The 24,640-nt window shown below is 46.0% G+C and overlaps 1 protein-coding gene across 2 annotated transcripts in view; it reads right to left on the reverse strand.

Annotated features, from left to right (window-relative positions):
- The window catches only part of SLC2A13 (solute carrier family 2 member 13), a 167,032-nt gene extending 142,651 nt beyond the window's left edge, over positions 1-24,381 (reverse strand). For both annotated transcript variants that reach the window (XM_066591914.1, XM_066591913.1), the window contains exon 1: positions 23,555-24,381. In XM_066591914.1, the coding sequence (XP_066448011.1) occupies positions 23,555-24,104 (550 nt within the window). In that variant the 5' untranslated portion in view covers positions 24,105-24,381. The remainder of the gene's footprint in view (positions 1-23,554) is intronic.
- Positions 24,382-24,640: the final 259 nt, after the last annotated feature.

Here is a 24,640-nt window from a genome sequence, read left to right on the forward strand (position 1 = left end):
TTAAATGAAAAAAAAAAAGACATTTCGCCATCTTTCAGTGCATTTTATTTCTATGGCGCACAAACTGCAACAGAAACATCATGATACCTTTATTCTATGGGTCAGTACGATTAGTACGATACCAAACTTGTATAGTTTTATTTGCTGTAGTACCTGTATTTTTTTCAAAGACATTTCATTTAAAATAAAAATTATTTTGTGGCATCTTCTGCGCGCAATAACTTTATTTTTCCATCGACGTACTTGAGCAAGGGCTCATTTTTTGCGAGATGTACTGTAGTTTACGTTAGTGCTAATTCAGAATACATATGACTTGTTCGCTTTTTATTGCATTTTTTCTGGGAGACAGGGTGACTGAAAAAGTGCATTTGTGGCGTTCTTTATTTTTTTTTTTTCGGACTACGTTCACCATGCGGGGTAAATAATGCACTATTTTGATAGATCAGACTTTTACAGACGCGGCGATACCAAATATGTATTTTTCTTTTATGATTTAGATTTTTTATTATAGATCTGGCAAAAGGAGGGCGATTTAAACTTTTATTACTTTTTTTTAATGTGTGAAAAAGTCATGAAAAAGAAAAAAAACTATTACAATTTGGAATTGGCATAATTGTACTGGCCTGTAGAATTACTTTAATGTATTATTTATAGTGCTCAGAGAATGCAGTAAAAATAAAAAACATGCCAGAATTACAGATTTTGTTAATTTTGCCACTAGAAAAAAAATGGAATAAAAAGCGATCAAAATTTGACATGTTCCCAAAAATTAGATAAATGAAGACTAGAGTTCATCCCACAAGGCCTTCTAGAGCTCTGGCAATGAAAAAATAAAATGAACACGGCTCTTGGAATGTGGTGACACAAAAGCAAACCTTTAAGAAAAAAAATGTTTTAAATGTACAAAAATAGCAAAACATAAAAACTGTATAAACTTGGTATCGCCGGAATCGTGTGACTCAGAGAATAATGTTATCACATTATTTATTCTGCACGCTGAACGCCGTAAAAATAAAAATCGAAAAAACAAATGGCAGACTCTTTTTTTCCCCCAATCTCCCTACAATTTTTTTTTTACAAAAGTTATGCAATACATTATATATACCCCAAAATGATGCGATCAAGAAGTACAACTTGTCCCGCAAAGAACAAGCCCTCATATAGCCGTGTCAATGGGAAAATGAAAAAGTTATGGCTCTTGGAACGCGACTGCAAAATTAGTTGAAATTAAATGATTAGACCATTTAAAAAAACCCGCCCTGGTGGGTCTGACAGGGTGGCAAGAAACCTGCCACTCAAGGGGTTAATCCCAGACAGATTCAATGAGGAGACCTGAGCTTTGTGAGGTCCACACTTGCCTAAAACATTTGCGCAGAACTGTAGCTGAGCACTAGGCTGGGCACTTTCTAACAACATGATTAATACTAGACTATTCAAAGCAGCTGAAATGTATCTGAAACACCTAGTGAAAATCCATTAACATTCAACACATGCAATAAGAAATAAAAAAACTAAAATCAGTGAATGGGCCAGTAATACTGTTACATCAAGTGGAAAATGTTATTTACTCGACAAAATGAATGATTTATATATACACAAATGCACACACCTGACGATAATCTGTAAATGCATATTTTTAGTGGAAAAAAGATAATCACTTTCTAAACCAGCAAAAACTTCAGGTTCAGCAAACACCTTTGCAGCACTCACTGAATGGTATCTAGAAAACCTGGGCTGCAGGCAGTTCTGGCTGAGCAGTCAGATGAAGGAACAGATCCACATTTACATCACAACTACATTAATAATATGAAGAGGAGATAAGATGTAACATATGGAAGTGCCTTAAATAGGCTCATACATTCACTCAGACATTTAAAAGTCAGTTTTTAAATATTGCCTCTTACTAGTCAACATTTTCTGCAGCTATTTGGTTAAGAGTATCTAAAGTATGCAGATTGTATTAGAACTAGATATTTTCAAATATAACCAAGATCATAATTTGCATTTCGAAGAAAGGTTCTTTTATCTGTAATTGTACTCTTCAAAGGAAGCTAGAGCAGCGTAAAGGAAGATCTGCTCCCACTGGGATGAGGTTGCTGCTTACACAGACAGAAAAAAAAGAGGTTTACCTTTCTTCTCTCATTATTAATTAGTCGTTAATCACTTGATTCGGCTACTAAAAGTGCCTTTTCAGAGTTCTGTACATGCAGCTCAGTTAGAATCTGCCATAAACCCAGATTACAGTGTATATGGATTTACATGAAGATTTCCCTATACAATATATAGAAACGATTCACCAGATACAAAAATTCATAAAACAGAATGCTCTCTAAGTGGAGATGTATAGATAACTGCTGCATTACTGCTCTACAATCTCAAAGGAAATAACAGCATGGCAGGATTTTTTGTTCAAGATCCAAGGTATTTAATATATAGTACTCACATTCTACTTTACTGGCTTCCATTAAAACCAATTATTGGTTAGCAATATCTTCTTAGCCTTGCTGTTTGCTATTAATCTTAGTTGCCTCATACATTTATTTACTAGCTTGAGTCAATGGTCTGCTTGGAAATCAATGTTTTGTCAGCTATGTCCACCAGTTGATTTCAGTTGCTTAGTTACATTTGTGTCAGGAATTAATTGTTAAATGCTGACTTATCCAGCCAGGACTCTTCTAAATGATGGGGAAGAGGAAGTTTGATAAAAACCAAGCATGTTGGCAGGCACATGTGCAGCATTCGAGGAACAGGTCTCAGCCTAGGTGACAGCAGCCATCAGAGTAGGGCTATGTCGCGGCGGCACTACCGTCTCCCACCCGGAGGGTAACCGGAAAACAAGTCCCAGTGGCCGAGGGCAAGCTATTAAATGGGGTTTGCAGCTTACTTGGTTCTGAGGTTGTCACAGGTGACGCCACCGTTCCTTCCTACGGGGTGAAGCTGTAGATGTAATAAAGTACACACACGGGGAGTAGTGAAAACACCTCATTGCTGGGAAACGGTCGACAACGGAAACTTTACTTGAAATAACTTGCATGGATTATAGCAAATGAAAGCAGTTGTAGAAAACACACCAGTGCAGGCAGAATACACGATGAGGACAGGGAGGCAGACACAGGAGGATACCGGACCCACAAGTTATCTGTGTAGCTCTGCTCCTGGAAACAATACTCCTGAGCAAGACAAGAACTCTCTACCGGTCACTCACACAAATTGAAAAGACTTGAACTCTGCACGACAGACTTCACACTCCAGGCACACTTCAGGGTAGGGGGTCCTAGGAAAAATGTCTAGGCCACCTCTCTTTCCTCCATCTTCACCACGTGCACGTTGAAGTTACCTGCACGTGGGTAGGCTGCTACTCCATGGAGCGCCAAAAACCGAACGCTAGCCAGCTCAGTCAGCACAAGACTAAGGACAAGAACTCCAATCATGCACCTTGCAATCACGTTTATATGACAATGTCACACGACTTACAAAAGTTACATTTTCCAGACATAACCCAGACAGTAACCCATGGAGTGCTGCAGCTAGGAAATACACTTCATATTTATGCAACATAGAACAGACTGACAATACACATAAGCATGAGACTACACACATCATTCAGCACCTTTCAGAACCTTCCATACATGAACTTCTGTACACTACACATGGATCTTTATATTAGTGCAGAAACTTGCACATACATTTTATTCTATAATAAGTTGCAACATTAGTTGAGGCCCTTACGACAGCTGTAAAAAGATATTGGAAAATGACCCTGTAAACGGTACCTGCCTTCCACAAAGGCCTTAACTGACTATAGTATTCTCTGTTAGACCTCCTAATGCAGCGTTTCCCAACCTTTTCAGCCTTGGGGCACCCCAGGGAAAATTTTTTATGGTGCAGCACCCCTACCAAAAGAGGTTGTGGTTAGGGGTGTGACTATGGTATGGCCATGGGCGTGGCTAGGGTGTGGCTTATGATTTTTACCTCCATCGTTATAAAAAGGACAGGGCTGTTTAAAAAAAAAAGGAAGTGCGCCGGATGGGCTATTGATATGCATTATATTTAAAATGCTGCGGATTGTTTCCACACTGTAGATGATTTTCTAAATCTCATCTACTTTGCTGCTACAGCTACTATAGATTCCACAACTAATCCGCCCCGTGTAGTAATAGTGTCCCACCCCCTTTCTCTATATTGGTGGCCCCGGGGGCAACGACGACCCCAAGTTGTAATGGCGACCCCCCTATTGGTGGCCCAAGTTGTAATGGCGACCCCCCTATTGGTGGCCCAAGTTGTAATGGCGACCCCCCTATTGGTGGCCCAAGTTGTAATGGCGACCTCCCTATTGGTGGCCCAAGTTGTAATGGCGACCCCAATATTGGTGGCCCAGGTAGTGATGACAACCCCCACAGTGGCCTCGATAGTAATTATTGTGGCTCCGGCAGTAATAGGTGACCCCTGTTGCGGCTCCGGCAGTAATAGGTGACCCCTGTTGCGGCTCCGGCAGTAATAGGTGACCCCTGTTGCGGCCCCGGCAGTAATAGGTGAGCCCCTGTTGCGGCCCCGGCAGTAATAGGTGAGCCCCTGTTGCGGCCCCGGCAGTAATAGGTGAGCCCCTGTTGCGGCCCCGGCAGTAATAGGTGAGCCCCTGTTGCGGCCCCGGCAGTAATAGGTGAGCCCCTGTTGCGGCCCCGGCAGTAATAGGTGAGCCCCTGTTGCGGCCCCGGCAGTAATAGGTGAGCCCCTATTGCGGCCCCGGCAGTAATAGGTGAGCCCCTATTGCGGCCCCGGCAGTAATAGGTGAGCCCCTATTGCGGCCCCGGCAGTAATAGGTGAGCCCCTATTGCGGCCCCGGCAGTAATAGGTGAGCCCCTATTGCGGCCCCGGCAGTAATAGGTGAGCCCCTATTGCGGCCCCGGCAGTAATAGGTGAGCCCCTATTGCGGCCCCGGCAGTAATAGGTGAGCCCCTATTGCGGCCCCGGCAGTAATAGGTGAGCCCCTATTGCGGCCCCGGCAGTAATAGGTGAGCCCCTATTGCGGCCCCGGCAGTAATAGGTGAGCCCCTATTGCGGCCCCGGCAGTAATAGGTGAGCCCCTATTGCGGCCCCGGCAGTAATAGGTGAGCCCCTATTGCGGCCCCGGCAGTAATAGGTGAGCCCCTATTGCGGCCCCGGCAGTAATAGGTGAGCCCCTATTGCGGCCCCGGCAGTAATAGGTGAGCCCCTATTGCGGCCCCGGCAGTAATAGGTGAGCCCCTATTGCGGCCCCGGCAGTAATAGGTGAGCCCCTATTGCGGCCCCGGCAGTAATAGGTGAGCCCCTATTGCGGCCCCGGCAGTAATAGGTGAGCCCCTATTGCGGCCCCGGCAGTAATAGGTGAGCCCCTATTGCGGCCCCGGCAGTAATAGGTGAGCCCCTATTGCGGCCCCGGCAGTAATAGGTGAGCCCCTATTGCGGCCCCGGCAGTAATAGGTGAGCCCCTATTGCGGCCCCGGCAGTAATAGGTGAGCCCCTATTGCGGCCCCGGCAGTAATAGGTGACCCCCTATTGCGGCCCCGGCAGTAATAGGTGACCCCCTATTGCGGCCCCGGCAGTAATAGGTGACCCCCTATTGCGGCCCCGGCAGTAATAGGTGACCCCCTATTGCGGCCCCGGCAGTAATAGGTGACCCCCTATTGCGGCCCCGGCAGTAATAGGTGACCCCCTATTGCGGCCCCGGCAGTAATAGGTGACCCCCTATTGCGGCCCCGGCAGTAATAGGTGACCCCCTATTGCGGCCCCGGCAGTAATAGGTGACCCCCTATTGCGGCCCCGGCAGTAATAGGTGACCCCCTATTGCGGCCCCGGCAGTAATAGGTGACCCCCTATTGCGGCCCCGGCAGTAATAGGTGACCCCCTATTGCGGCTCCGGCAGTAATAGGTGACCCCCTATTGCGGCTCCGGCAGTAATAGGTGACCCCCTATTGCGGCTCCGGCAGTAATAGGTGACCCCCTATTGCGGCTCCGGCAGTAATAGGTGACCCCCTATTGCGGCTCCGGCAGTAATAGGTGACCCCCTATTGCGGCTCCGGCAGTAATAGGTGACCCCCTATTGCGGCTCCGGCAGTAATAGGTGACCCCCTATTGCGGCTCCGGCAGTAATAGGTGACCCCCTATTGCGGCTCCGGCAGTAATAGGTGACCCCCTATTGCGGCTCCGGCAGTAATAGGTGACCCCCTATTGCGGCTCCGGCAGTAATAGGTGACCCCCTATTGCGGCTCCGGCAGTAATAGGTGACCCCCTATTGCGGCTCCGGCAGTAATAGGTGACCCCCTATTGCGGCTCCGGCAGTAATAGGTGACCCCCTATTGCGGCCCCGGCAGTAATAGGTGACCCCCTATTGCGGCCCCGGCAGTAATAGGTGACCCCCTATTGCGGCCCCGGCAGTAATAGGTGACCCCCTATTGCGGCCCCGGCAGTAATAGGTGACCCCCTATTGCGGCCCCGGCAGTAATAGGTGACCCCCTATTGCGGCCCCGGCAGTAATAGGTGACCCCCTATTGCGGCCCCGGCAGTAATAGGTGACCCCCTATTGCGGCCCCGGCAGTAATAGGTGACCCCCTATTGCGGCCCCGGCAGTAATAGGTGACCCCTATTGCGGCCCCGGCAGTAATAGGTGACCCCTATTGCGGCCCCGGCAGTAATAGGTGACCCCTATTGCGGCCCCGGCAGTAATAGGTGACCCCTATTGCGGCCCCGGCAGTAATAGGTGACCCCTATTGCGGCCCCGGCAGTAATAGGTGACCCCTATTGCGGCCCCGGCAGTAATAGGTGACCCCTATTGCGGCCCCGGCAGTAATAGGTGACCCCTATTGCGGCCCCGGCAGTAATAGGTGACCCCAGTAGTTATAGCAAGCCCTATTGCGGCCCCAGTAGTTATAGCAACCCCTATAGTAATAGTGACCCCAGTAGTTATAGCGACCCCTATTGCTGCCCCAGTAGTAATAGCGACCCCAGTAGTTATAGCGACCCAAATAGTAATAGCGACCACTATTGCTGCCCCAGTAATAGCAAGCACTATTGCTGCCCAAATAGTAATAGCGACCCCTATTGCTGCCCCAGTAGTAATAGCAGCCTCAGTGGTTATAGCTTACCCCTATTGCGACCCAAATAGTAATAGCGACCCCAGTAGTTATAGCGAACCCTATTGCGGCCCCTGTAATAGCAGTCCCAGTAGTTATAGTGACCCCTATTGTGGTCCTAGTAGTAATATTAACCCCACAGTAGCTGCAGCAAAAATAACCCCACCCCCCTCCAGTAACAACATTACCCACCACCACCACCCGGGTAATAACATTAACCAACCCAACCCATATATTTACCCCCTCCTGGTACTGGTGTATCTTGACGCCACTGGAAGCTAGGGGTTTGACAGGGCAGGGATGTAGGAATTCCTCCAGGTCCTTGAAGATCCTTTAGCTGCGTGTTCCATGTCTCCTGGGATTGGTGCTGTGCTCTGTTCCCTGATGCGGGCAAATTTCTGTCTGCAGTGCAGGCACTTTGGTCGCAGCAGTCATGTGGCTCAGTGGAGGCCAGAGTGTGGATATTCAACCCACTGTCCCCGGAGGCCATAAGGTGTAAGTGTGCTGTGGGTGGTTTCATGCCATGTGCGGCCGCTGTGCACAAGCTCTGCTCCATGCTGCAGCCAGTATTCAGCAGACGCACATGGCACAGCGACAACGAGAGTCTGAGCAGCATTGCCCCGGCAGGTGTCCACCATTTCCCCTCCCTGCTGCAGTGTATGTGATGCGCTGTGTGAAGGCGGCCGGCCAGTGCCCTTGGCGTCCCAGGTGTCTGTCGAAGTCCCCCAGCGCACAGAACAGCAGCACCTGCTCACACCGCAGTCCATCCGGTGGAGAGCACAGCAGTGACTGTGCGAGCGGCTATGGCTGGAGGCTGCATGGAGGAACAGCTACCTGGCGGCCAGAGGGAGAGATAAGATGACCATGCGCAGCTGCAAGAGGACACGCTGGCACCTGGCTGATGAGTAACTGAGCTGCGGGGGCACAGCAGAGCACACTGAATGACAGCCAATCCGGAGGTAGGGATGTGACAGAGCCGTCCCTCTATCTAAGCCTTGTCACACCCATACCTTCCGCTGGCATCAAGATGCAACAGTATCGACGTGATTTCCAGCCAGAGAGACGAGGCACCCCTGGCAGCCTCTCACGGCACCCTGGTTGGGAATTACTGCTCTAATGAGTGAGCGGTTTTGCTGAATCAGATATGGTATAAAAACACCAGCTGGATACAGGATAGTAGAACTGAACTTCACCTAGCCGTTGCTTTTCCTCAATACGGTGTCTCCTAGTTCTGATAAACCCAGGACATACAGTACAGCTGAATTATGTAATAACCAGACAATGCAAAATGAAGCACATATAAATACCATTTTGTAACAAAAGATCAACAGATGACCGTAACAAAAAGGTGACCATAATTAGATGATGGCACAAACGAATGAGGGGGATGATGGTAACAGATAATGAAGCAGATGGTGGTGAACCAAAACTGAACCTAATGCATTCCTGACACTTATGGACCTTTGTGTCTTAAATTATCCCTAATGGAAACCCTAACTGGGTTACAATGGAAACATTGACTCTAACAATGAGAGTGTAGTAGACATGATTAATTAGCTTAAAATGTCTATTGATTTGTATAAACTAGATGTATTACGCAGCCTTAGTGATTTAACTCTGTAGAGGCTAATGACTGCATAATTTTGTAATATACAGACTGTGTCCCAGCCTTATGGCAATAGGAGTGCTGCTTCTGTGCATATACTTGTCCTAATATACAGCCCAATGATGTGCCAAGTTTCATTTGTTTAAACTGTGTTAAAGTTGAGTGCATATGTGTTTCTGTGATTCTGGTCAGCAGCCCCTGCAATGGGAATGTGATGCTGGAGGGACACACCCCTATGAGGTCAGCCTGCCTGTCTGCAGACAGTATGAGAAGGAAGCAGGATGTGATAACACAGAGAGAGCAGCAGCCATCTTTGCAGAGAAAGAACAAAGTGTCTGTGCTGCATTGAGAGTGTGTGGAGATCTTAGAGGACTTTCCTGTGCAGCTAACCTGTGTGTAATTCAGTCCAGAGGCAGACAGAGTATAAAGAGACAGTATGTTCAGTGGAGCCATGCTGACAGGACTGTGCCCAGTGGCTAACCAGTAATACTGACATTGTGGCTGTGGACATTGCCACCAAAGTTAAAGACTGGCAGTGCTGTTGAGTACCGGACGGTAACTGCATAACCCTGGCTTATATCACACCGGGATGTATGGATTCTGCAGGACTGTCGGTGGGCTGAGCTACTTGCTGTTGGATTTCATTGCCTCCATTTTGTTTTCCTGCCTGCTGAGAAGAATCTTATTGCCTCGGATGTTGTGATAATCGTGAGGAGAGGACGCTTTGCTATACAAGAAAGGAACGACATTGGGCCCCAACGCGCGCTTCTACAAACTGTAAGCAGTCCACCCGGACCACTGGTAAGAGGGGTGCGCACCCAAATGTGAAGTTAGGGTCAGTTAGGGATAGTTTTGGGACTATTGTTCTTTCAGTGTCCGTGCTGTGGAGGTGGACATAGTAAACATGGAATATATTGTGAAATCTAACTTGAATTGTTCCAACTATACTGTGTATTGTGCTTGTCCTTATTCCTGTTCTTTTACCATTAACTTGCCTTTATTAACCTGTAGTAAATACATTATTCTTAACTTGACCACCCCGTGTGCGTCCTTTCTGGTTGCAGAGACCAAACCACCTGCCTTGCTCTCGGTTCACAATTTCATTATGGTAATTGCTGGACAATGGCATGGTGAAAGATGTGTTCTATAACAGCCTAATGTAAAGCTCCTCTGCAGCCTCTTAAGGGTTAAAGTCACATCACTATACTGCAAGACAGAAGAACTGTATCCACGTTGGGCATTTTCCTAGCCCTCCCCCACCCTCAACTTCTGAGACAAAGAAGCTACTTTTGCCTGACCACTTGTTGTGGAGACAAAGATTGGCTCATACACTGGACTTGAGGGGTGTGCGGAGGGGCGGGGGATTTTATATGGCCCAACGAATGAAAACATATATATGTTACAGATGTAATGTGTTATACGCCCATAAAGGGCAGGTATGTGTTTCAATAAAATGAGGGTCTGAGCAATGTACTGCCCAGATCCAGTTTAGACCTGAGACTTATAGCTTGTGTCTGACTGGTTGTTATAAGGCATGCACATGCCATACTACATAATTAGGAAGCTACAGAATACCCCGAAACCTGCTGGAGAAAATAGCATCCAAAACAAGAGGACACCAAGACCCAGTAACATGAAAACCAAAACCTGAGCTAAACAAAGAAGTAAGAGAAGACAACAGACAACAAGGCTAAGAAGCAAAAGACTGAACTAGAAATAAGCACAGGAACACTGTACTTCGACAAGAAACAAGCTAAACTAAGAGCAAGATATTAGAAAAAGGAATGCAGGCAAAAAAAAACCAAACATTTACATTATAAACAGCAACACACTACAGAAGGCAGGAATATTTAAAGAGAAGTTAGCCAATAGGAACTGCTCCCCAAATGAGGCTAGGCTGCATTAGTGTGGTCAGCTGATCCACAATTATAGATCTGCTGTAGGACATGTATATAGCAATTGCCCCAACAACAAGCTAAAAGACAGGAAATGATGCAGTAAGAGAATTTCTGATTATTGTAACATAGGGTTGCTGAGGTTAATTACAGGATAAGTTTAATTCCGAGAGAACAGACACACAATCTCAAGTAATTGACTTACATACATTTTCATTTTGAAAGCATAGGAACAGTTCACTTCAGTATAGTGAGGAATAGGTCAATTACACTGCAACCTCAGCTTTATAAAGTCGCAATATCCTTCCATTCAAAATTTATACTAGAACTCTTCTACTGTATATGGCAATTCTATTGCTTTAATCCCCTCTAAGCTAGGGCTACACGGCCATCACAAGAAATCCAAAACTGATTTATTGCAATTTTTGGATCGTGTCAACTTGCAAGAGTGGAGGTGGTAACAATGCAGGTCATTTGAAATCAGACTGCATTTAGGACAAGAGTACTGCAGCAGTTTTAAAATATGGGGCAAGAAGATTAAGCTACATATGAAAAACAGTTGGTGCCTGAAACTCGCCCACCCACGGGAAGTAACAGCTGCATGATCTAGTAGCCAGATTTTGCTGTATGGAAACACACGCTAAAGTTCCTCCTATTCTCCCGCCTCTCCATATACAAATATTAAAGCCCTCTTAAATTCACAGACCACATCCATTTATAGTAGCAATTTTCCAAAGTAGAAAAAATAAAGATTAGTGTTAAAAAGCAAGGCCATGCTGACCTGTCTTTTCCAATCTAGTGTAAAGGGAGCACCCTTCTACAATAATATTGGAGGATTACTCATCTAGCAAGAAATGACAGATAGGATTAATTTTACTATTCTTAATGGAGTGATACATAGATGACCTGTGCCTTCAAGGACCCAGCACAGGATTTCTTGGAATATTTGCATCAAAAATAAGTCAAAAGAGGTTTCAGTAGCGCAAACGAATACAAGAAATGCTTTGGACAATACCACCACAGGTAAACAGGGTCTGCATCATAGAGCGAACATTCAGTGCATCTACAGTGTTCCCTAATACTACAGTCAAACACCTTAAGGTCATCCATGACTATACCTATTTGATGAGTTGAGTTGCTTGCCGTAGACATTCTATTCCTTTATGGAATCCTGAGATGTAACTCCAATAATGAATGTCATAAAGAGTTTAATGAATCCCTAGTAAAATATATGGATGCTGATGCCAGGTTTTGGCGGTCTGAATAGTCTCTTGAGAAGTTTGAGAATAGAACTAGTGCTGCTGTCTTCAACTAGGTATATGACATTCTTTCAGTTTATGCTAAACAGAATTTTTATTTCTTAATTACCAACGAAAAATGGTAATTTTTTAAAGTACTATGGCTTTTTAGTGAGCCAAGCAGCATAGCTACACTATTCAGTAGCTCAAAAAATTAAAGGGGTTTTTTATGCAAATACTATTGATGACCTTTAATTAGGATAGGTCATCAAAAGTTGATCGACCGGGGTCCATCGCTCAGGACCCCGCCTGATCAACTGTACGGGTGCATGGAAGCCTCTGCGCCGACCTCTGTCTAGTGGCTAGTGCTTCTAACTGCAGACACGGCTCTTATTGAAATCAATAGGAGCTGTGCCCGAAGTTACAAGTGCTAGCCACTACAGGTTGGCACAGAGTCTTCCGGTCCGACCTCTGTTACTGCGGTGCTGACAGCATGCACCTGCACAGCTGATCAGTCAGGGTCCTGAGCGAAGGACCCCAGTTGATCAACTATTGATGACCTAACATGATTATAGGTCATCAATAGTATTTCCATGGAAAACCCCTTTAACTAAAAACGTACATATTACGTGCCAGGATGACCTTCTTGGCATAATTTAGCCCCATAGAAATCCATGGAGACATAATATTTATAAAAGATTTTTAGGGTTTAAACATTTGACATAAACGAGACGTAAACATAGCATCAAGTGGAAACAAAAATACAGGGTTGACAATACAGTGTTTCCAATACTGTTGCATAATAGCATCAGATCATAGGAGAACAAGGAACAGGACAGACAATAGGATACACAGCCCAGTAACTGCGAAAAATAAACTTACTGAACAAACAATCTTAACATTTGAGAATTCTTTATAGGGAGAAAAGAACACAAACCACACAGCTCCTACAGCGGATCTTGATTCAACTAAAGCAAGATAGTCAAAAGTGAAGAATTAAAGTGATTGTACTCGTTTTCAAATCAGAAACGCTTTGTGCTCAGATAGTAATAAATATAAGATACATTTTCTCTAATTAAAACCAGATAGTGAAACATTTTGCATTTTTCTAATCCCCTCTTTATTTTATGACCGTAAAATTTGTTATTGTCTGCACATGACTGGGGGATGCCATCTTGCTGGAGCTGCATTTAGAAATGCTTTACAGCAACCACATGAGCCATTCACAGAATAGACAGGAGAGGATCCACTGACTATGGGAGACTGTTCTAGGCAAGCTTTGTGATCTGTACAGCCAATGAGAGAAGCTAATCACAGCTTATCACCTATTGTAAATGATGGATCCAGTGTTTACTACATATAGGCGTTACCTGGCATTGTAACCCTGCCAGTAATGAGATGACTCTTTATAAAAAGGAAGTGTCAGGATTTTTTTTAAATATAGTGACCAAAAATGAAACTTTTGCACAATTTAAACATTTGTTACAAAAAAAAAACAAAAAAACTTCATGTGCCGCCACATACCAAAACCAGAGAAATTTTGTTTTTAAAGTCAGAGCTGTATCAGGCCTGTGTTTTTTGAGAAACAAACTGTAGTTTTTAATCGATACCATTCTGAGGTATAAACGACTATTTTTAATTTTTGTTTTGAGGAAATGAGATGAGAAAACTGTTATTTTGGCTTTTTTTGATAAATGTAATATTTTATAGTACGGGTTGCATGGATGTGGCGCTACAAATTATATTTAGGCTTTTTTATTCTTTTTATTTCTTCAATATTTAAAGCCTTGTGTAAATACATTTAAATGCCACGGTCAGCAATTATTGCAGAATCTGCTAAGTTAATTGGCGAAGAGGTATTAGATGAGCAAGTTTTTATCGTTTTACTCCTTTGTTGGCAAAAAACCCAATATGTCACAATCAGAGAGTAAGTATGCTCTCCGATTACTGAGGGGGTGATAAACAAATATTCATGTTACCTCTTTTGGGCAAGAAGATATACAGGTGAAATCACAAGTCACTTCTGCTACGGGCTGGTTTCCCTTCCTCCTCCCTCTCCTCTGCACACTGACTAAAGCTGTAATTACACGGCCAAATTTCTTGTGCGAATTGTGAGACGCACAAAAATAGACACAATTGATGCTGCGAGATGGAAAATAAAAATATCAGCGTGCCCCATTTTCATGCAATTCTCACTCAAGAATAGAACATACAGATGTGCAGTCTCCCGCACATCGCACAGAACTGACGCGCTGTGCGTTTTCTGCGCAAGAGTCTTTGGCTCAACGCGCTATCGGCAGTGTAAGTATGGTTCAAAAGTTACAGCTGTAAATTCAGTATTCCTGACTCAGTTTCAAATGGCTTTAGCTCCGGTTCTCCAAGGGCTACAGAAATGCTTTTGGTGTCATTTTAAAGCAAAGAATCGTAGCTTTAAAATGACACCAAAAACATGTTGGTAGCCTATAAATTGTAATGGCCTTTGCTTGCTGATCAAATAGAATTCATCAAAAACTGCTGGGGGATTAAATTACTTAATGGTAAGCTATACTTCCAAATAGAAAGCATCCATCCTCTGACAAGATGAAACAGCAAATATACCAGCTAGTTAAAGGGATCACAATATTGGCATATCGATATCCATGGTTCTAGAATACAGATTCACCAGAGCAGTTTTTATAGTTGCAGAATCAAAGTATAATCTGTACAGGAGGATATGCACTAAAGGTGCAAGTTATACAGCTCTCCACAAACATGGCAATCTCTGCTCAGTCACAATTGGGAGGTAGGGAATTTTTAGGAACAATTTTACTCCAATAATTTGTAATTTAATCAGACGCTAAATCATAATTACAGCCATGTACTTCCCACAAAGATCTATAACAAATCACATGCTCCTCTTTAGTACATTAAACCCTGAAAATTCAGCAATGTTGACAGCAGCATGGCAAAATACATCATAATTAAAGTATCCATATTCACAGATTAAACGAAACTTTGTAATAGTATTCAAGATATGCAGAAGTGATCTATCAGGAGCACTAAGAATTTCAAGAAATTTGGTAAATGTAAAGAAGCCCAGTGACACCAAGTGTACTGAGAAGTGGCGAAACTCAAAGTACGAGAAGCTTAAGATTCCAACCTAGAAGACGGTGGAAACTAATCTAACAACAACAAACAGAAGACATTGCTACAGCCACTGTTAACAAGTCTATTGTGAACTTGAAGGACAAGTAGTGCATGTGCTGTTTCGAGACAGACATCAGTGCTGACATTTTTTTTTTACACATGGATCGCTTCCACCTGTCCTGAAGAGTATTAATACAAAGTTTGGTTCAATTATGTCCAGTAGATGTCTCTCTAGAAATATCTGAAGTGGGATATTTTAATTATGATCACCTTATAGTTACAGTCCATACATTTGTAGAAATCCTGCAAATGTATTATACGTATTAGGAGGCCTACACATTACATTTCACGCCACGTTCTTGGGCTCCATCTGAATCCCTTAAATAGACTATGCTATTGTATCTGGCAGATATGCTAGAAAAACTTAAATGTAGTCAAATACAGACTTTATTGTTCTCAGTCTGACTGTTGACAGCTGTATTATGCAACCATTAGTAAACCTTTATACACCTTTTCCTATGAAGTGTTAGCTTATAGTTAGGGAATTAGATTTAAAATACAAAATAGAAAATTATTATATAGTAGGTGAAAACGCATTCATATAGTTTGAGGCCCCTTTTATAGGAAGGTTTTTATTTCCATCATTTAGCTCCATCCTCTGAGCTTAACATAAATACTAGAAGTCTCAGATCTGGCATATACTGGACGCAAAAGATGCCAGATGGTCCCTATTGACTAATAGAGTCTGTCCTGCTTCCGGCACGTCGCCTGGCATTCTCCCCTGTGGTGGAGCTGAAGGGAAATTAAACATTTTCTGCCAGATTCCCCACAGACTACATCTGATCGGTAGGGTCCAAAAATGGAGACCATTTGTGATCAGCTTATTGTCAGAGGAACATTCCAACAAAGTAAGAATTGTCCCAAGTTGAGAATCCCTACATAGTATTACAGTGTGCAGCATATTGATGAAACCATGTTAAGATTTCTGGAACGGTGGCACTGTGTTCCTATAGACCCAAGGGTAATACTGACCTATACGCCCACCATGTGCTGCCGTATTTATATGGAGCATGCAGAGATTTTTGTCTCAGTTCTGTACACGGATACAGTATGAACCCAATGGTGGAAAATGCACTACTTAAATGTGCGCATAACTGGGAATATGTTCACCAATACTGACATACCACACAGCAGCCCACCATTGCACAAGATGGAGCAACTGACCAACTGCCCTACTTCCATACCCACGCAAATGTGTAAACTGTCTAGGAACATTCAGTTTGAAATACAGCTTAAGGGCTTATTCCCACGAGCGTATATCGGCCGACGTTTTCACAGCCGGCCAATATACACTTCCATCTAAGCAGTTCCCCCTTGCCCTCCCACTCACCAGCTCTCTGCCTTTCTCCTCCACTCCTACGTTTCAATGGGAGGGTGTGGGATGGGGACGGAGCTAAGCTCTGCTTTGTCCCACCCACTCCTATTGCTGGCTATGGACAAGGGGCGGGAGCTTAGCTCCACTCTGCCCACTTCCATTGCAAACCGCTCGGAGGGGAGGAGAGAAGCAGAGAGCCGGTGAGTGGGAGGGACAACATATATCGGCCCTAAAGTGGAATTTCCATCTTGGACACGATAAATGTCTGATAGGTGCAAGTCCGAGAGGTGGGACTACACCTATCTCTAGACCCCTGTACTCCACCTACCTCATCTTAACTGTATCCAGGCTCTGAGAGGTGGCTTAGTTTAATGGTGACAGATGAACACCCTGTGCTATGCTGTCTCCTTAAAGACACTCTCTGGGTCTGGACAAACAAAACACATATTATAATCAGCACATCAGTATCCACCTCCATGTTCTCACTGATCAGTCTAGTTGTTGGTGAATATTTGATCATAGCATTGAACATATCCATATCAGATATCAACACATTAGGATGAATATAAATGCTGCCTAGTATAAATCTCACGACACCATTGTACAACACTTTAACCATACAAATATCACCGATACCAGTGTCAATCGTCTATTGATGTTCATGGTTGTGGCTCATTATCAACCTCCATGGGTTGATTTCTATCTCTTGATAATGAAAAGCTTGGGTCATCAGATATGCCATTTGTGTCGAACTAAGTGGTGGAGACACTTAGCGCATTCGTATCGGGCACTTGTTCACATTAGTGGTGCAACGCCTCAACTTAGAGGTGCTCCCACCAAGCCCATTGACACTCAGCGTCAGACATCCAGATATTCTTAGAATCTCCATCTCTCAATCTTTTTTCCTGTTGACGGTTTCTATAACTCATCTGGTGTTTATTAGGCATAAATGGACATTTTTTAATTTTTGCAAAATTTACATGTTTTGAAGGCCGATAACTATACAAGTAATAGAGGTTTTATTTATAATCCATTTTATACAGCGCAAAAAAACAAACAACATCTTAAAAAGGTTGTGCTCACACAACAGAAGCCAGAGCTAGACTAAGGCCGCCTGTCCACGGGCGATGCAGAATATCGCTAGCGATATTCCGCTGCCGGGGAGCAGGGGAGAGAACGGTCTCTGCAGTGAGCCTATCTGACAGATAGGCTCATCACGGCAAACAGCATGCTGCGATTTGAGTCCCGTGAGCGGAGAATCATTATGATTCTCCGCTTGTGGACAGGAGGCTGCGCAAGCGTGCACTGCATTACTCACGGCTGTATAATCGCCACGAGTAACGCAATGCAAAATCATCCGTGGACTAGAGCCCTAAATTAATGTGCGCCGCTGCACACATTTTCAGGACAACTTTGCACTGCAGTTGCATCATGCTATGTTTAATGCTGTATTGAATACAATTCCGTTCATGTATCTATCAATCATTAATAATTTTCATGTTATTACATTTTTTTGTAATCAACATTTTTTGACACTTACGAATTAAGCAGAAAACCCGGGTTTCGAAACCCAAGACATATTATATACGTCATCAAAACAGAAACCTGGCGGAATGGAAGCAAGCAGAAGCTTTAACGTTTGTTTTCTTGGTTCTTTTGAAACCCCATTGAGATCGATTGGGGGGGGGGGGGGGGATTTTTTTTTTGCCAATTTCTCACGTCTAAAAAAATGGAGCATAGATGGAAACTCTGAGATGAGCCCTAGCGCAGGTGTGAACTAAGCCTAAGATGGTCAAGTTTTAATTTTTTCCCGTTAGTATTTTTTTCTGAATATTTTTAATTTTTGGATGATGTCCCACCACGGACCACAATGGAGAAGTTAAATGGCCAGGATTGAAGATGGGTGTCATCTCCAATCCTGATCACTACCAAAGAGTGCTGGTTCCCATGCCATTTGTTTACATCACTTTGTGCCAACTGTATAGCGGCAAGATTGTAGACTTAGAACATTATGCACCAAGTCAGTGTTAACCAAAAAATATATATACTAAAATCTGATGCTAGTTTCTATGGATTCTGCTATTAGGGGGTAAAAACAATCTCTGTATGTAATAAAAGATAAGAATGGAGGAGAATCCGGCCTCCTTTCTTGCTGATAACATAACAGGAGGAAAGCAGAGTGCTGCTGAAGTCACCGTGTCTCCTAGCAACTACAGAATCTTTCTACAATTCTCTACTGTTGCTTTAAACATGTATCACCTGAAAGCAGCCTGACTGGACTGTAGTTCATCACTGAGACTACACCGACGTACTACTAAATCTTCTTGAAGATGACCCATAAATGAATAAAAGCACTTATGTTACAGGGGCATTTCAATAGTGCCTACAGGATATGCCATAATTGCCTGATAAGCTTTTGCCAATTGAGAACCAACCAATAAAGAAGGCAGCATTATTGGGGCATAAGAAAAACATGGCTGCTTTCTACCAAACACAGCGCCACCCTTGTCTATAGGATTATGTATGGTACTGAAGCCCAGCTCCATTTACATGCTGCAATACTAGACAACCCCAGATTTCTCAGCGCACCACAAGATTACTCCACTAATGGGAAGGGGGGGCTGGGGATGGGGGTAACATAGGAAGGTAGGGTAGGATTGAAACTGACTGCTCCATACCGTGGGCAACCTTAATCTGGCCCTGGCACCCTATGTGTGTGCTCACACGTGGCAAGTTTGCTGCAGATTTTCTGCAGTGGAAAAAAAAAAATCTTCAGAATTTACATTAAGTCACAGTGAAGAGATAAATTAATGAAACTAGTGCGGGGAAAGGTGGAGAATTTAGATTGAAAATTTAGATTTGAAATGTGATTGGCTGCTCCAGTTTTAAACAAATGCTTTTGTAAGTAGAAGGTAAAGAAAGAGAATTCCCCCTTGAAAACAAGGAATCAGATGGCAACAAATATGGCTGCTATTACAGCATGATGTGGGCTATCACCAAGCTTCCACAATCCTCTCTACAGTCAATTAGTCATTCATACATCCTTTCAAGTATTGATTACTACAACTCATTAGATTTGTCATTCAGGACTATACTCAGCCACCCTTGTGTGACCTGTATGAGGCGCTATTCTGGATTGTCCATTACTGGTGACCGCACACCCACTTCTATGACTCTGGCTATAGCATAAGCCTCTAACCTATACATTTCTCTACTGCACTTCTCAAGTACCCCCAACATGTCAGGATCTTCTTAGTACAGCACAGGTGGTATAATAATCATCGAGATTGCCACAGGCAGGGGTCACAATAACGCCTGTGCAGTAAAATTTTGCTGTAGAAACAACTTCTAGCCCAGTGCTGCAATCAGTCTCATATGTAGACCAGCTTGTTCTCTGCCATGGGAGCTGGGAAGACAAGACAGCAAGAGGGGCTCACATAAGTTCCCACAAACTACCAGCAATGATGGGGTTAAGAACAGAGCACAGGATGGCCGCGGGGGACACAAAAAAAGGGGGCTTCATTCTTCAGCCTCGGGGGTAAACCGCCATATTAGTGCCCAAAATTGAGCTGGTGGTATGAAGGATGCTAACACACATAATGAGTTGTATCCCTGGCAACCAATTGCAGCTATTATTTTCCTAATGCAGGTAGCATAATGAAAGCCTTTATCCGATTGGTTGCAACTGCTTTTCTCTAGATTCACATGTGTATGTTATCTGATGGGCGTTGCAAGCGTGTTTTGCAAAAAAAAAAAAAACACAGTGATGCTCTCAGCCATTGAAATGGCCAATTAGTTTAATGAGTTCAATGTGTTCTTTCCCTTTGCGAATGTGCAAGAAAATAGGGCACGCTGCATATTTTTTTTTGCACGACTGAAATGCAAACACAAAAATCAAGTTCTATCCTCTGCGTATTGTGCACGCAAATACGCTCGTGTTAATCCGGCTTTAGGCTAGTTACTTATATGCTCACAGACCGGACCAAGTGTTGACTGACCACAAACCAATCTAGGGCCCAGTTATTTTATACCTCTGATAATCCCTGAGGCCCATTGCAGGGATTACTAGGGCGAGATTGGTGATCAGAGATTGCCCTCTTTAGGGCAGGTGCTTCGTCAAGGTAGGCTGACACTAGGGTCATTTGTTACCCCTTGTATTTATGTTCTGTTTTAATCATTGAGCTTTTTATTCTGATAGTCCCGGTCTTTTCTTGGTTAGGGAATCAAATCAGTTTGTAACAGTTTGGTACTGTGAGCCGTGCCGGTCACCCGTGTGTCACAGCCTCATGTTCAGTGTATAATGTCAACTAGAGAATTCTAAACCCATCTATGCATGGCTAGAAGTTACAGGAAGAGCAAGTTTTTAACACCACATATGCCGATGTATTTTATTTTAAATCTTTTTTTTACTGCAAATTGCATTCTCCTCCTGGGCTGAAAATAGACAGATATATTTGGAGTAGTATTATTACTCTTCTGGAATATATGTAGTGCGACCTCAAGGTGTTCTCTCTATGGGAGACCCTCAAACCATGACCCCTTGGGAATTGACTTGAGAAGCACTGATCTAGACTTTCTCCCCAGCGACAGCACTCTGTTATAGTGTCTCACATCTGCGCCCAGGGTTCCACTTTCCGGCTGTGTTTGGGGTAAAGGAAAGGAGAATCCATGCGGCTCTGTCTCAGGACAGAACCAAACAGCGTCAAACTGACGCCATTAACTGTAATGGGGTCTGTTCAGTTTACGCTCAGGTGCCCGAGCCTTTAGAAGGAAGGAAAAGTGCTGCATACAAAGCTTTTTCTTGCAGTATTTTTTATTTTGTTCCAGAGGTTCAACACAGATGTGAAACCAGACAATGCTTATCTCTTCACATCAGCCACCAGTCCCAACATGAAGCTTTGTGTAGGGACTAGAGATGAGCGAGCACACTCGGATAAAGCAGTTACTCGAGCGAGCATCGCTCTTCTCGAGTAACTGCTTACTGGTCCGAGCAGGCTTGGGGGAAAAGGGGGGGGGGGGGAGCGGGAGGAGTGAGAGAAAGATCCCCCCCCACTACCGCCCCGAGCCTGCTCGGACCAGTAAGCAGTTACTCGGGAAGAGCGATACTCGCTCAAGTAACTGCTTTATCCGAGCGTGCTCACTCATCTCTAGTAGGGACCCTTTCCATCACCTCCATCCCTACAGCAGTGGTCACTGTACCTCCATATCCTCCAGCACTGCAGAAGTCTAAACTGTAATACTAGCCCCAGTACCCCCATATCCTCCAGCACTGTAGGAGTCTCACCTACAATACTGGTCCCAGCACCCCCATATCCTCCCACACTGTGGGAATCTCACCTGTAACACTGGCCCTAGCACTATAGGAGTCTCACCTAACACTGGAACCAGCACCCCCCATATCCTCCAGCACTAAGTCTTACCTGTGATCCCTGCCCCAGCACCCCCATATCCTCCAGCACTGTAGGAGTCTCACCTGTAACCCTGGAACCAGCACCCCCATATCCTTCAGCACTGTAGAAGTCTCACCTGTGATTCTGGTCCCAGCACTCCCATATCCTCCAGCACTGTAGGAGTCTCACCTGTGATACTGGAGCAAGCACCCCCATATCCTCCAGCACTGCAGGAGTCTCACCTGTGATACTGGACCCAACACGCCCATATCCTCCAGCACTGTATGAGCCTCTCCTGTAATACTACCCATAGTACACCTATAACCTCCAGCATTCCAGGAGTCTCACCTGTAATACTAGCCCCAGTACCCCCATATCCTCCAGCACTGTAGGAGTCTCACCTACAATACCGGCCCCAGCACCCCCATATCCTCCAGCCACTGTACGAATCTCACCTGTAACACTGGCCCCAGCACCCCCATATCCTTCAGCACTGTAGTGGTCTCACCTGTAACACTGGCCCCAGCACCCCCATATCCTCCAGCACTGAAGTGGTCTCACCTGTAACACTGGCCCCAGCACCCCCATATCCTCCAGCATGGTAAGAGTCTTACCTGTGATCCCTGCCACAGCACCCCCATATCCTCCAGCACTGTAGGAGTCTCACCTGTAACACTGGATCCAGCACGCCCATATCCTCCAGCACTATGAGCCTCCCCTGTAATACTACTCACAGTACACCTATATCCTCCAGCATTCCAGGAGTCTCATCTGTAATACTGGCCCCAGCACCCCCATATCCTCCAGCACTGTAGGAGTCTCACCTGTAATACTGACCTCAGCACCCCCATATCCTGCAGCACTGTAGGGGTCTCACCTGTAACACTGACCCCAGCACCCCTGTATCCTGCAGCACTGTAGGGGTCTCACCTGTAACACTGACCCCAGCACTCCCATATCCTGCAGCACTGTAGGGGTCTCACCTGTAACACTGACCCCAGCACCCCTGTATCCTGCAGCACTGTAGGGGTCTCACCTGTAACACTGACCCCAGCACTCCCATATCCTGCAGCACTGTAGGGGTCTCACCTGTAACACTGACCCCAGCACTCCCATATCCTGTAACACTGTAGGGGTCTCACCTGTAACACTGACCCCAGCACCCCTGTATCCTGCAGCACTGTAGGGGTCTCACCTGTAACACTGACCCCAGCACTCCCATATCCTGCAGCACTGTAGGGGTCTCACCTGTAACACTGACCCCAGCACTCCCATATCCTGCAGCACTGTAGGGGTCTCACCTGTAACACTGACCCCAGCACTCCCATATCCTGCAACACTGTAGGGGTCTCACCTGTAACACTGACCCCAGCACTCCCATATCCTGCAGCACTGTAGGGGTCTCACCTGTAACACTGACCCCAGCACTCCCATATCCTGCAGCACTGTAGGGGTCTCACCTGTAACACTGACCCCAGCACTCCCATATCCTGCAGCACTGTAGGGATCTCACTTGTAATACTGACCCCAGCACCCCCATATCCTGCAGCACTGTAGGGGTCTCACCTGTAATACTGACGCCAACACCCCCATATCCTGCAGCACCGTAGGGGTCTCACCTGTAATACTGACCCCAGGACCCCTGTATCCTCCAGCACTGTAGATGACTCACCTATAATACTGGCCGCAGCACTCCCATATCCTCCAGCACTGTACGAGTCTCGCCTGCGATACTGGCCCCAGCACCCCCATATCCTCCCAGCCACCCTGTTGCACCGGTTAGTTGAGAAGGACTCGGGATTGGATGTGACTTACCGATTCCCAGCCCCACGACCACACGCCCACCGAGCAGCGTCTCCTTGTCCGGAGCGGCGGCCAGCAGAACGGCGCCAGCTATGAAGAGCAGGCTGGCGAGGAGGATGCACGGCCGGCGCCCCACTATCCCATTGAGCACCCCGCCGGCCAGCGCAGACAGCGCCGCTGCCCCCACCGTGCTGGACACCAGCAGCTCCTGCCACAGCGCCGACAGGTTCATGTCCTTCTTGAGCAGCAGCATGGCCCCGGACACCACCCCGGTGTCGTAGCCGAAGAGGAAGCCTCCGAGGGCAGAGAAGACGGACACCACGTACACGAAGCCCGGGGTGACATCCTGCTGGAACTGCCTGCGGGCCGCCCGCTCCAGGTCCTCTCCGGCCGCGGAGGACGGGGCGCCGCTCGCCTGGCTGTTGATGCTGGTACAGGAGTCCGCGGCTATCAGGCTCCTCTCCCCGGCGCCCTCGTCCGCCTTCCTCCGCTTCTTCTCCCCCATCAGGTTGCTCAAGCTCCGCAGGGTGTACTCCACATTGTCGTTCGCTTTGCGGGACATAGGGAAAGTGTCGGGCGGCCCGCCGAGAGATGACCAGCGGCTCGTAGGGACACGCGAGCTGCCGGGGCCGCTCTAGTCAGGCTGCACACGGGACGGGTGCCCAGGACATATGTGTGGAGCCTCCGCCCTCCCTGCCAGCGGTGTGCTCGGCGCCTTACTTTCTGGAGACTTCGGGCATGTTTCACGGCTGCTGTCTCCAGGTGGAAGGCTCAGACCCGGACGCGGGGGGCGGACCGGCAGCGGCTATATCGCACGGAGGGACCCAGCTGTCAAACTGGAGGGGCGGGGCTCCCCGTCACATGACCGGCAGCAGCTGATTGCAGACGTCACGCGGGGGTTTCATAGGTGTTCTCGCCCCAGGTCAGCGGCAGCGAGGAGCGATCCCTGCGGCGCGCGGAGGGCGGGAAGTGCGTCACTAGTGCTTGGGGGGAGCGGAGGGCGCAGCAACCAGACCCGCTCAGTGGGAAGTAGGAGCAGCGGCTGTGTCACCGCACTCCTTGTACATGCGGGGACGTGCAGCAGTAGGACTGGTATTA

This window comes from Eleutherodactylus coqui, chromosome 2 (genome assembly GCF_035609145.1).
Source record: "Eleutherodactylus coqui strain aEleCoq1 chromosome 2, aEleCoq1.hap1, whole genome shotgun sequence".
Classification (NCBI taxonomy): Eukaryota; Metazoa; Chordata; class Amphibia; order Anura; family Eleutherodactylidae; genus Eleutherodactylus; species Eleutherodactylus coqui.